Source organism: Epinephelus lanceolatus, chromosome 19 (assembly GCF_041903045.1).
Source record: "Epinephelus lanceolatus isolate andai-2023 chromosome 19, ASM4190304v1, whole genome shotgun sequence".
Taxonomy (NCBI): domain Eukaryota; kingdom Metazoa; phylum Chordata; class Actinopteri; order Perciformes; family Serranidae; genus Epinephelus; species Epinephelus lanceolatus.
The window spans coordinates 8,540,247-8,555,246 of NC_135752.1; the positions used below are offsets into that span (position 1 = coordinate 8,540,247).

Here is a 15,000-nt window from a genome sequence, read left to right on the forward strand (position 1 = left end):
TGGACACATTTTCTCCACAAATCCAACATGCTAACATTATTAGCATATGGCATTTCCATTGCATAAGTTAGCCTAGCAGTTAGCAGACATTTACTCTACTTAAATGAGGCCAGGAACAACAGCAACATTTAACAAAGATAATGTTACAAAATTCTTCTCCATTATAACTCACAGGGTTCACTAACAAACAACTGTCTTTTGCTAGACATGCTTTCCCCACAAATACAACATGCTAATGTTATTAGTATAAGCCTATGACACTTTACATTGTATAAATTAGCCTAGTGTCTAGTGGACTTATCTTCTACTCATATGAAGCCAGGAACAACAGCAAAATTTTAAAAAGGTAAATTTTGGCTCCATTATAACTCATTAACTTCACTGACAAAACAATTTGACTTATACTAGACACATTTTCTCCATGTATATAACATGCTAACATTATTAGCATAAACTAATGGCATTTTACATTGCATAAATTAGCCTAGTGGCTAGCAGACTTTACCTCTAGCAATGATATGAAGCCAGGATAAATCACACACAAGACTTCAAAAGCTACTTTAGAAGAGCTTTATCGTCTTGCCAATTTATATTTTCATGTCTGTGAGGGGAAAAAAGTAAAAATAAAGCATTGTTTCCACTTAGGGAAATGGTTTCAACTCTGTCGCCGCAATGTGTAGTTTTAATTTTGGTGGTGCAAGTCAGGCTACAGCAGATACAGGAAGGTACACATCTACGTAGAGCTTATGGCAAAGGTACGGCATAAATTCAATGCAATGCTGTACAGCTGTGTTACCAGTAACATGTACAGCTTCTTTTCTCCACTGCTTTCAGGTCTGCTGAGGAGGAAGATAAAAAAAAACCAAATGTGTGCCTTCTCCCCCACCTTACTCTTCTGTCTCTCCTTCACCGAGCTCCCCTCCCTCTACCTGTAAATCCTGCCATTGGTTGACCACCCTTCACCCTGATGAACTGTCACTCTACAGTCTGGATGTAGCCACTCCTGCTACTCCTTTAGATTTTAACATCCCAACAGACACTGGTCTCTCTTAGTAGACTGAGAGGAGTGAAATCTGGCCAAGTGCAGTCCCCCATTGGAGGGCTGAGGATGCCGAGGATGGCTGGAACTTATTTATACAGTAGACTGAAGTCTATTGTGAACTGTGGCAATATGACTAATAAGAAGTGGCATGGCTAGTGGGGGACAAGTAGAAGACTACCATGGAATTCATTACCTTTATCCAGCTAACCAGTGGACATTGATTACTAAGGGAAGACTGGCAGCAGTGCAATTTCTGCAAGAGCTAAAACACATTCAAAATCACACAGACCACAAACATATTTTGACCTTTTTTTGTTTTGTGTTTTGGTTTAAGGAAAAAAATGTATGTTTCTTTTGAGTCATGAATTCTACTGCTGAGTGTGTCCTCCCAGACAGAGAGACAGGTGAAAAAGAAAACATCTATATTGATACTTAAACTGTTTCTCTGTGTAATTCTCTTTCAGTTTTCAACAAACATGTTAGTGTTGGCATTTTTTTTTTTTTTTCACGCAGTGGGTTGGGGAAGTGATAGTCACCCTATGGTGGTAGTGGTCCCACCTCAGATAGAGGTAGCTTGAGTTTTCCAAATATGTTTGGAAAAAAAACTGATATCTCAGTAATAAAGGACCATACCATAGTTTTCTGCCTGTTACAGCCCATAAGCCTCAAGTTGTGTACACCATAAATTCTCAAATAGTAGCCGGGGCCTTTATTTTAGACTATTTTATTTTAGACTTTAGGCCTGCCACAATAACTACTTATGTGGGATGATTTATCATCCCAAAAATAAAATTGTGATAAATAATAGTAACAGCATTTTGAGACAATTTTATGTCACTGATGTGATGATAATAAAATTATAATAACATAATAATTCAACCGCTCCCTTTCAAAGAGCAATGAACTTTTATTTCTTAAGAATATTCAGACACTAAATATGAAACATGTTTTTTAAAAACACCGTTAACACCTGCTGATGTAAGACAGTATCTACAGGAGAAAACACAACTTCAAAATAAAAGCTCTGTTCAGGAAATTCACTGTACTTCAAAATAAAGTTGTTTTTGGTTTTTTGTTTTGTTTTGTTTTGGGTTTTTTTACAAAGTTGACATGTTCTCAAGTCCATTGCGGTCCACTCATTATGGACCAGCGACCCACTTTTGGACCCACCAGTTGGGAACCACTGTTCTAGATGATACTAAGGGCATCCAGGGGAATGTCCTGAGTACTTTGTCTACATTTTCTGTTGCACAACTGAGAACACTACAATAGATTAAGCTCATTTGGTTATAAAAAAGAAAAATGTTTTTGAGTCCACAAAATCAGGCTCCCATTCAGTGTCTGTGGAACAGCTCCAGACTTTATACCCATGACATCACAAGTTTGAGACCTCCTTCTCTGGTACTGTAGCTCATATTCACAAATATTGATTAAACTTTCCTAGGCTATGGAAATTGCATATTGGAATTCTAAATTTAGATGGTGTTCTGGTGCATGACACCCACATTCATATTAAGGTTTACTTCGCCACAAACAAACTTTGGACCTCAATTTTTCTCCATCTTACAGTTTGGTTCTATTTCTAATGAGCATGACAGCCTCAAGGAGCTGCTAGCCTGGCGGTAGGTATACTCTTTGTCCTGTTAGTTAATGGGCTGTAACAGGCAAAACCAGCAGTGGCAATGCCACTTAGAGTTGATTTAAGCAAGCCTTTATTGCTTCTAAATATCTGATGAAGAAACGCAACAACATTTTTACAGCAGGCTTTCTAACAGTGGGGGTTCTTCCTTGTTTTCATTGTTGTATATTTCTCCAAAGGCCTGTGATGCCAATAACTAAGCTTTTCTGGATTTACAATCATTTCTACATAGTCAGTGGAGATATACACAGTGATTCTTGACTTTGTTAGGAAAACGGTACTACAGAGCCCAGAAGATCAACGGTCCCCATCCACATGAATTTATTTTCTTTATACTTCATCATGATGTACCCTCTGTCCCTCAGCTGTTGACGGTAGTTCCAGACATTATAAGTACTTTGGGGGTCTATAAGTGTTTGTAAGTGTGTTTGGAAAGATTATTATTAATAATACTCTGCAAGAGATTTAGCTGCAGTGACGTATAATGTACATTCTAATTGTTATTGCAGCAAGGATCAAGTTTTTACAGTTTCACCTGATCTGTTCATAGTTCATGAATAAGTGAGGGAAGATTGGATTGGATATATTCAAAGTGCACTAATATCCTGTTATGTTGTGTGCTACAATGTATGAATCATGTTTTCTGTGTTGCAAGTTGTGTTTTTCAGTTTCAGTCAAGAGCATTAATGCCCTAAGCTGTGTATGGAAACAGATAATTCCTCAGAAGAACTTATAGTAGTAATGATTTAGCCATTCAGCTGACATGTGAGGAGTGTGTTGAGAATAATCCATCTAAAGCTACACTTAGAGTGCAGCAACGAGTTACAGGTAGCCAATGCAGACTGAGGAGTAAGTAAGAAATGCTTGTGGTTCTCAGACAAACATGGCTGATTACCCACAGGAATGGGATTTCAAAGGCCTGAGCCGAAGCCATTACAGAAGCAATTAAAGTGGGATGCGCTGGAGGCCTGCATGGGCTTTAGCTGCACTCCAGTGTTGCAGCCTAATGAGGCCTAATCTGGTGAGCTGGTCTAATTAAAAGGGAGGGAGCTTTTTCCTGTGGGCACCATGCAGCCAGCAGTTTGTGCTCTCCGTAGCTGTCTGAGGGGAAAAAGCAAGTCAGTAAATGCATTGTTTTCATCCATGAGAAGTTTGGTATTCCTCCATTCTCTGTCCATTCAAATTAAAACATTTAACTTGACATTTTTAACATGTTTTCTGGTCTCTGATCTTTCCAAGGTCTCTGCTCTGGTTTGTCATGATTGCTTTTTGGCATGAAATGTGCGTTTAAATTAGCCCTTTTTATATGGACATTTGGCATGGAAACTACGAGATCATCTCTTCCATGCTAATTTTAGGATCACTCTTTTTCCATATTGTTTGTGTGGCTTTCTGCAGAGCCGAATTAAAGGCTGATGTGAAGCAGGCAGGACGGGTAGAGGTACACATGAGTAGCCAGCTGTGACTCTTCAAATTAACAGCCCGCAGAACTCAGCAGCTCCCCTCACATGGTTAGTCCAATTAGCTTCACATTCACAGTAACAATGAGACTTTTAATGGCAGTGTTTCAAAGTGCTCTTTCATAATGATGGAGGGTGAACACATTCCTCTGGTTTTTCAGTCATGACTCCAAACCTGAGTCACACCAAGTTTCCTCTCAATCCACTCTAATGCTTTTGTTTTGTCAGGCTCCTGCTTCAGATCACCATGAAGATTGTGGAGTAAATAATGAATAAAAAGGCATCTAATGTCACAAAATACAGCAGCTACCAACACAGTTAGCTTTGTGTTCAACTCAATTAAAGGGTCGATTTAGCGGCATGTTGCCACACAAGTTTCTCTTACCCTGGACAATATGGAGAAATTATTGTGAGAGATTTTTATTGGAACACATTGCTACTGTTCTTTTATAAATCCCCACATTATGTTAAACCAGTGCCTGATATTTACCTGAGTAGTGACATATTGAAGTTGTCGGTCCACTGCTTTGGTGCAAACTGAGTGTCTTGACAAATATTGGCTGGATTGCTAAGGGATTTTGCACAAATACTAATGGTATGGTAATCCCTTAACGGTAGAGCGTGTAAGATTTAAGAGGATTTAGTGGCATCTAGTGGTGAGGATTGCAGATTGCAACAAGCTGAAATTTGTCCATGTTATAATTCTTTTGGTGTTCATTGTTTAGGAGGTAATCCAGTTATCTTTAAAGGTTTCTCCCTATCCAAAACAAACAGACACAGTGGTTAAACTAGTAAAAACAGAGTCATTGCAGAGGGGCTACTAACTACAGTTGCCAAAGTGAATATGCAAATGAATATGCAAATGGCCCTTTCTACAGCCAGTGTTTGGTTTGTCCATTCTAGGTTACTGTAGAAACATGGCAGTGCAACATGGCAATATCTGTAGATATGGACCTGCTCCCTATGTAGATACAAATGGCTCATTCTAAGGTAGCAAACGCACGATTCTTATTTCCAGGTGATCATACACCAAAGAAAACATACTTACTATATTCTATTCCATTTCTGCCAATATATCTCCCTAAATTCTACACACTGGGCCTTTAAAGGTATACTATGCAGGATTTTCCTATACAACATTGTATCCACTCATTCAAAAGTCATCCCTCTCACTCATCACTTATGACCTGGAAGTGTGTGGCAGTGTATTCTACACCTATTTTCTGATTGTCCTTTTAATTTGCTGTGTTTGGGACTTGTATGAGCTGCAACCTTTGGCCAGTAGTGTGTAGCCCTTAGCCAATAACAGGTGAGGTCTGGACTTTATAAAAAAGTAGCAAACAGGTATTCAAGAAGAAGCCATTAAAAATATAGCAATGAGAAACACCAGGCGGATAAAGCTTGATCCAAAACGAGAGTTAATCTGGGGTTGGCTTTCACTTTCAATAGCGAGCACTGAAGGAAAAGATGAAGACCAACACTTATTTGGCCTGATTTCTGTTGGACAGGTAGGTGGAGGCAGTTAGCGTAATTAGTTTGCTAGCTTTTGCATTACAACAAATGTAAGGTTCCTATAAAAGTACAGTAGCTAACAGTGAAGCAACTTAGGGAGAGGGGCCAAGTTTGAATGTTGCGTTTACAAACCCACACTAACTTGTAACCGAGTGACTTACAGTTTTTACATAGCATACCTTTCACTTCTCTACTCTCATCATCAGGTCAAAATTTCAGTCCTTTCAGTACTTTGGTTTTTGACCAAATACCAGCAGAATTGACAGCATTCCCTTTTTATGCCTCCACACAGGTGCTAGCCGTGGCCGAGGGCATCATGTTCTGTGGTTGTCTGTCCATCTGTACTCCCATTCATGTGAATGCAGTATCTCTAGAACATTTTCAAATTTGAGACAAACGTCCACTTGGACTCACTGATGAACTGATTAGATTTTGGCAGTCATAGGTCATAGGTCAAGGACACTGTGACCTTAGCTGTGTTCAAAATCGCTCCCTATCACGGATATAGTGCACTATATATTGTGTTCACCATTTTGTAGTGTTGTTCGAATTCTCCGCGGCTAATTTCATTCACTATGTAGTGGACTATAAAATACCCACAATGCACAGCAAATGTGAGTGAACAAACGATGTACCCTACATTTTACTCCTGTATACCACAATGCAATGCGGTCGTCTTTTGCCAGAGGAGAAGAATAAAGGCGCAACAAGCCAATAGTTTGCAGCTAGCATGTTAGCTTAGATTTTTTTAGGCTAATTACCAGTTGATGTCGGCGAATCAACAAAAGGCGCCTTAAACGCCTAAGGTGCGTTTGCCTTCGCCTCCGTCTTTGCCTGAGAAGCAGGGTTTGGGTCAGCAGCATCCAAACAATCACCAGAATCATTATTTTAATACACAAAAAGAAAGAAACGAATAGGATGCTAGCCGGAAACGTTAGCTCACGAGCTAACAATAGCCACTTAGCTCGCACGAGCCAGGTAGCTTGTAGCTCATGCACTATCATGGGTTATTACAGCTCACAATGCAGACACACAACCGTAGCTGACAAAACCAAACGTCCACACCACTGACATTTCAACAGTTTATTGACAAAAAGTACAACCACCATACAGTTCGATCATCCTCAAAGCGCCCGGTTTGTTTACATGATGCTCCACTTGCGTCACAGGAGTATGCGGCGCAGCTACTGACGCAACGACGTTCAGAAAATTTCAGTTAGTGTCCGAAATCTCGTTCAGTCGTTCCCCATGTAGTGCACTATACAGTAAACACGAAATAGGGAATAGTGAGTGAGTGAGTGAGTGAGTGGACGGTTTCGAACACAGCTCTTGTCTGTCTCATTTTTGTGCATGCAGTATCTCAAGAACAGCTTGAGGGATTTTTTTTTTTTTTTTTCAAATTTAGCACAAACTTTGACTTGGCCTCAACAATGAAATTATTAGATTTTGGTAGTCATAGGTAAATGATCAAGGTCACTGTGACCTTGCATATTTCTAATTCTTGAGAACATGATATCTCAATAATACTGTGAGGGAAGTTCTTCAAATATGGCACAAACTATCAAGTGGACTCAACAATTGAACTGATTAGATTTTTGTAGTGTAAGATAAAGGTCAAGGTAACTTTGACCTCACAAAACATGTATTGGTGTCGGTCTCATTCTCGAAATGCAAGTTATCTCAAGAATGCCATGAGGGAGTTTCCTTAAATTTGGCACAAACATCTACTTGGACTCAGGACTGAATTGATTAAAATTTGGTGGTCAACAGTAAAGGTCACTATGACCTTGTGTCCATATCATTCTCTTAAAAATAATATCTTAAGGCCTTCAGAGGGTTTCCTCAAATTTGGCACAATTGTCCATTTGGACTCAAGAATAAACTGATTAGAATTTGGTGTTCAAAGGTCAAGGTCACTGTGACCTCATAAAACATCAGTGATGGCCAACATTTAGCCATCATTCAAGCTAATTATGACAAAACTTCACACAAGTGTCTAATAGGATAAATTGATGAAATGATGATGTTTTATATCCAAAAGGTCAAAGGTCAGCTTGACTATGAAATCATGAAGTTAAAACACTTTTCTGGCTTTTATTCAACCTCAGCATCATTTTTTTTCTAAATCGGGAAATCACAACAAGCTGATAAAAACTCTGTTCCGCACCACCTCAGGTCAGTATATTGTCACAATGACACAATGATAGAGCTCACTCATGTCATACAGCACACTAACAAAAAGCAGAAATTATCTAAGGCTGAAATTAAGTATGTAAGTATATGTAACAAAGTCAAACTGAGGTAGATTAAGCAAAATGAAAATATTACGTGTCATTAATCAAACATGAATCAAGATGCTGTTAATGCGTTGTGTATGTCTCTCCTAAAATGTTCTTAGAAACATATATCGGTGGACTGTTTAGCTGTAAAATGACATAGTTTGTGACTCGGCAGCCATGTTGGATACAGTCAAGTGGAAACTAAGCACTGCCCACTCGCCAGAGCAAACTTTCTCATTTTACAGCAAAACAATACACTAAGATATCTGAAAGCATCTGAAGTGATAAATAGGCAATGCAGTAACAGAAACTTGACTTCTATTTCATCAGTGCTGCCTAGTGTGACAGTTTGACCACAGTTCAAAAGCAGTGATTGACATGATTGACAGCTGTGTTGGGGACTCCTCGGCTCTGATCAGTTGTTTTCCAACGACTGCGGTACATTGTGGCAAATGCCATTTGAAGCACTATGAGGAGAAAGATGGCTTTAAAAGACAGCGAAAGCCAAAGAAGCCAGAATCTGACTTTGTTGTAAATAATCGTCTACTTTATGTGCTTGTACAAGCTAGCTTTGTAGTTAACTGAACGTGACAGCCTGGACTAGCAACAAACTGGGCCAAACATTGGGCCATACGAACATTGATGCGTCATACTCATACTTAAGTGCATATGTGCAGTGATGCAACTGCTTAGCTTAAGGAAACTCTTAGAAATCATACGGTCCATCTGCAGGCCCTCCTAAGGATTTTATTTTATGGTTATATGCAGTGGTGTAGTGGTAGCTGATGAGGTGGATGTACTACTTAGTAGTTGGGTAAGTTACAGAGGAGGAAGTGGGCATACTCTCCTATATAGTCTCATGTTTTTTTGTCTGATAAGTGGGTATACTGTTATTGGCCAGAAAAAGATGTGGGTATACCCCGTACACCTGCGTATACCCTCCACTACACCACTGGTTATATATAAACAACAGCTGTATTTGTTGTTGTTAAAGTGGTTTACTTACCGGTATATGACCTATTGTTCAAAAAATACGCTCCTCGTGCCAATGATGTGAACCATTTCAAGATAAAACCACCAGACAAAAAACAGATATAACTCACTTATGAGGCATTGTCATAATCCATAGATCCATATTATCCAGACAGATTTGCTGCTTACAAAGCTATCAGTTGATCTGTTACACACTGACATTAGTCCAGATGATCTAAATCTAGCAAAAGTTGTATTCCAAACACATTATTTCATCCATAGATATCCACAAACTGCCATTGCATTCCTTCAAAGGTTCATATTTCTCCACATATTATCCATAGTTTCTCCTGTTCTGCATGTAATCAAACTGACTGGCAAATCTCAAGATGGAGGCCAACTCCTTGACTTTTCACTGACACCTCTTTTGAGCCCATAGGAGCTTATGCTGTTGCTATGGCCTCAATAGCCACTGAGGGCCTGTGCTGAAGGCATATGTGGTCTCAGATTTTTGGGGTTAATAGCCATTTAAAGAGCTAGCGATTGGCCCATTTGCCCCAATGAATTATGGGTCTTGTAGTCAATGATACTTCAAAGCTCCACAGTAGAACTGAACTTCTTGTAGGCCCCCCAGACTGTTATAAATGCATGGAAGTGATGGACAAATGGCTCTTATATTGTCTAAAGGGAGAAAGCAGTTTTTTTGTTGTTGTCATTTTAGGTTTTCTAGAAGTATTGTTATACAGTAAGCTCCTAAATAGACATCTCTGTCAGTGTTGATTAGTTTTTCACTCATATTCACACATTCAGTTCATTGTTTTACCCTCTTTTTTGAAAAACGCCTCGACAAAACTTTAGAGAAACGTGTAAAATGTTATTTTTTTGTAATACTGTTATTTTCTTTAATTTGGACTATGTGAGGCCTCTTGTTATGGTTCCATTGTGTTTTCCATCTTATAATCCCTGGTTCTAGTCATCTGCAGCATCTTTTTTCAAGAAAATATTCAGGCGAAGATGAAAAAAAAAAAAAAGTTTTATTTCACTGTGTTGAAACTTCTATAACTCAAAAGTACTTACAGTGATTCTGACTGTTGGGAAAAAACTTCAGTTATCTTTCAAATGAGACCATGCATGTACATGAACTGAAAATGGAACAGGAACAGCTTTCAGTTTACTTTGGGATTGCTTTGGATGGACCTTTTAGGTGAATTTAGGTGAATTTTACAGGGAAAAAAAATCTTCGAATCTTCGAACCTAACAAAACAATTCAGACTGTGACTTGTAATTTTCAGCTCCAGTGAAAGTAGACTCAGTAGTTAGATAACCAGCACAAGTTTTTACATGAATTCTTCATGTGTTGTACTTAAAATAAATTCCTTTCAGCATCTGACAACTGTACAGTGAACATTTGTTGGAGTGAATGGATTAGCAGTAAACAGATTAGCTTGTTTACACAACTAGCAGACACAGCGATGCAGTCATTTAGAGTCATTTCCATTTCTCTGACAAATGGAAGTCCAATATTCACTCTCCTTTTAGCTCCAGCTACTGAGAATACTGTCTTATGTCAACTGCTAAATGCTCCAATATGTTCACAAACTAGTCTCTAACTTTGTCTGTCTGTTGCTTGTGTGCTTGGCAGGAAGTACACAGCGGGATTATCAGGGATTTCCACTGAAAGCAAAGTTGACAGGAGCAGTGTGAATAGACAGTAAAGCTTCTGGTGGTAAAACCCAGAGATATGGACTTGAGTCATATGACATAGACTCAAGTCAGACTCAAGTCCCAGATTTGATGACTTTTAACTCGATTTGACAAAATCAAAAAAGACTCGTAACTTGTAAAAAGTATGTTAAAAACTGTACCATGAATCAGTTCATTTCCTTTATTTTCTGCATCAACTAACATTAATGTCAAGCTTTTACATCCTTTTCAAATAAAACGTGCAACTTCATACAATAACATTTTAAAGGAAGAATATCTTGCAAATATAAAAAGAGAAAGTTGTGGACATTTTTCCAATATAAGATGAGTAAATTAGAACAAGACAGGACAGAAACATACACAATTCTGTTGTGGTATGAGTTCAATTTTTATTTTATTTTTTAATCATTATTATTATTATTTTTGATGATTAATTTCAGTTGCACTTGTTTTAACATGTCATGTCATGACATGTTTTATGACATGTTAAGGATGCAGAACTCAAAGTTTCGGACTTGGGACTTGAGCGCAAAGACTTACCAAGGACTTGGTCCCACCTCTGGTAAAACCAAAACAATAAGCTGAAAAATGCTAAAACACCCACAGAGCTGATAGGAACTGCAGGGTTGGGGAAATCTCTCTGTGGGTTTGTCAGTATGAACAACCCATTTCACAGAAGAAAATGTAATTTACCCATTGTTAATTAAATCCTATTGATTAGTGCAGCTTTAGACATGAATTGCTTCCTTAGAGAACAGTCCTTTTGTTCAACATCTATAGCAAAGACAATATTTTCCATGAAGAATACAGTTATGATCTTACTGAGGTTATTGCAAAAAAATATTTTAAAAAAATGTTACTTTAGAATATACAACATTGTTACTGTGCAAAATATATCTTTCAGCCGTCAGATGATTAAATTATAAAATCTAGTGAGCTTGGTTAATGTCCTGATACTTATAGGACACATTTGTAAAACCAAGAGTTCAGTCTGGAACACTGAATCTGAATCTTATTGTAAGACCAGGACAAGGATAATAATTGTAATAACAGCATTTAACTTTTTTTAAATTGCTCACAGGTGTTGACATACACCTGAAACATCCTTGATGCGTGGTGTTGTATATGTATGTACATATGAGGCCAATTGTGAGTCTTACCCTCTGAAAACTTTTATTCTCCTCACCTTGTATCTTTGCAGTCTTGCTAATTGGTTCTTGAATTCATCAGACTAATTAATGATATGCAGATGAGGCTTGATTGGTTTGAGTGTGGCATGGAACTCGCACCATGGAGGGAGATTGAGAGACCCCCCTCCTTGCTTATCAAGATATGGAGATAATTGCAATTAAAGTCATTTGCATGAGTTAATGAATTTGTCTTATGCTTTTCATGATCACAGACATGGAGTAAATAATTGATTTCCTATCAGCACTGAGCATGTCAAACTGCCTTTGTCATGATTGTGTGAAGTCAACAAACTGAAAACTGCCTTATTATTCCATCACTAGAGAGGGAAATTCTATAGAATTAATGCAAAGCAGTAGATGCACATGTAAAGATCTTGTATCCTGTGTGATCTTTGCCATCACCAAGACAGACAATCCTCACGTGAACCCAGCTCATGCTCCAGCTTCAGCTGTTCTCTCTGTCTCATATTGGGTGAAGGTTTGTCTGTGTTCATAGCATGGATGGATTAACGGGCACAGGCCCAAGGGACTAACCTTCACTTACAAAATGTCAATCAAATTAACATATATCGACTAGGAAGAGACTTAAAATGACCACAAAGAGATGCAAAGGAACTGCAAAGAGACATAAAATAACTTCAAGTAGAATTCTTGCCTTGTGGTTGTATACCTCTGCACACCAGTCAAGTTTCTCTTACAGTTTACATCTATGTCTGTGAAAACATTGATGCTTCGCATCTTCACCCCAACAGCACAGAAGATCTATACTGTACAACCAGCACAGTTTCAAGGTGGACACCCACGATTAGAGTCACCAATTCAGTACCTGACCAAATGTCTCCCCTTCTGTTCCTGAGATATGACATTGAGTGATGGCCAGGAAAGTGTTTTATGCAAAACATTATGATGTCTCAGTGAAGTCAACCTTTAAACTTTTGTGATTGTCATCACTTCATCATTTTATACTTAAGCAATATCACACGAGAGGGAGTGATGTTGTACTGTGATATCGTCACGGCTGTGATTCAGTCGTAGGCACGAGGCACGAGGCCGCAGGCAAAACTCTGCAAAATCAAATTCCTCCTCCACAAAGTCGAAGTCTGGCGAAAAGTCAGCCATTATTCTATAAATCTTTCATAAAATAAATGAGTGAACTTTTCAGGCTACTGTCTGGTTCTGCCTTGTAGCTGCTGCTGCTGCTTGTTCTCGCGAAATTGCAGGCACGGTATGACATCGCTGCTTGTTCTCGCGATATTTCGGCCGCGCTTTGGGAAGCAGAGGTAAACGGTAAACACACAGAAAGGTAAGACAACAACTCTGAAGACCACCTAAATGTGGAATGTTAGTATATAGGCTTTCCACATCGAGAGTCGATGGCCGCCCTTATTTATTTGAGCCAGAATACGTATGACGAAGAGCTTCGTGAAATTGAAGAACAGAGGAGGAGAGAGAGAAAGGCACAACAGGTGGTGGTGTAACGTTACCTGTGAATGCTGTACCCCAATGCCCACAGAAGAAGAATGCCTCTGTTGCAAGGAATGGGACCGGTTGCAGCCTTAGCTAAATGGTAAACAACAAACATGGCACCACACCGGTAAGGTAAGACCACACATTTACACATCATTTTCTATATGTTCTCTGACATTTATCCTAACGATATGAGGCGGTCTTTGTGGAGAAAAAGCTTGTTTAGTGGACTAACTTTGCACTTGAAAGGATGCCCGTTCAATTACATTTTAACAGGTCTGACGCTACGGCTGTATCTAGGCTAATGGCTAACATGCTAACTATTATTTCTATGTCAATAGTGACTTGAAACAAATTTAGGACGATAGGAGACGGGTTGAAATAAACCAAAATTTCCCTTTAAGTGAATGCTCTAACCAGATCATCCACGTGCCTCTTTTGAATTGTAAACTGACAGACTGCTCTCTCCTGTTTATTCAACAGACTATTACAATAAACCTTACAATAAACCTTTCAACATATGGTGACTTCTTTTTTGAACTTTAAGACTTTTTCTTGTGAAAGTGCAATATTTAATACTTTTTCCTGAAAGATTTTTTTTTTTTTTTTTTTTTTTTTTTCCCCCTAGCCATGGCCCTAATACTCTGTTGCAGGTATGCACATGACGTCAGTATTTGGGAACACTCTTATGGCTCTTCCCCTGAGTGACACACTAGCATTGTGCAATCACATCAGGTAACACTTAAGATTACACCCTGCAATGTACAGCGTAATTACTTCCTGCAGAGTTACATTATATTGTTTTGTACTAACGCTGTACCAGTACAGTATGTACCCATACATATATGTAGGTCTGGTGAACAAAATGTAAAGTAATGGAATAAGGGGGTAACAATTTGGGATCTTACAAAGAACTATTACTGCAGTTAATTTTTTAACCATTGGGTACCACTTATATTATTAAGAGTAAATATGACCTACTGAGCAATAAGCTGGATTTTAAAGAGGAATTAAGAGAGAATTTACTGCAGTTATTATGTTACCTATTCTACAGTATGACCATAAATCTGAGCAAAAATCTGGATGTTTGAGGGAAGATGGAATAATGACTTCTGCATGACTTACTAAATCTAATGTGGTTTTATTTCAAAATGACCTTAACACCAGCAAACAGGGAGACTACATTTTTTTCATTACAATGTTGGGGTACTTTAAACACACAAACAAACATTTACTGCTGAACAAAGGGGACAGTGTCACGGATACTGCCAGCCTCTTTCGTTCGCCCCATCAGCAAACTTCATTACTAGACACTGGTTTATGGCCTTGTGGCTCCGCTTACCATCGGCTATACAATTCACCCACCCTAGATGTCACTTGTGTTTTTGGTTTAACCACATGTTGACAGTTTTGAAGTCTTAAATATAAACACTGCCTCCTTCATCTAAGGAAGTAAATGCAAATATAGCAAGATAACACACAGTATGAATCATAACACATATGCAGTATACAGGTAATCTTCTCCCCTGACAGTAAACTGTGCAAATCTAAACTGTTGTCATATTGTTCTCTGTGGTTACAGAGTAAGTTAGATAGTTATCCCCTTGTTACATTTAGTTACAGGGTAACTATGGGGTATTTGGGTTGTAGTCTAAAGCACTGTCACTCAAAGGCCAGGAACTAGGCCACAGTTGGGACGCAAGCTCCACCAGGTGCGCTACCAGGGCATCTCATG

The 15,000-nt window shown here is 38.7% G+C and overlaps 1 protein-coding gene across 1 annotated transcript in view; it reads left to right on the forward strand.

Annotated features, from left to right (window-relative positions):
* Positions 1 to 3,882, forward strand: part of lmo4a (LIM domain only 4a) — a 38,361-nt gene extending 34,479 nt beyond the window's left edge. Inside the window, exon 5 of the mRNA XM_033647696.2 lies at positions 835 to 3,882. Coding sequence (XP_033503587.1) covers positions 835 to 843 — 9 coding nt within the window. The 3' untranslated portion in view covers positions 844 to 3,882. The remainder of the gene's footprint in view (positions 1 to 834) is intronic.
* The last annotated feature ends 11,118 nt before the right edge of the window (positions 3,883 to 15,000 follow it).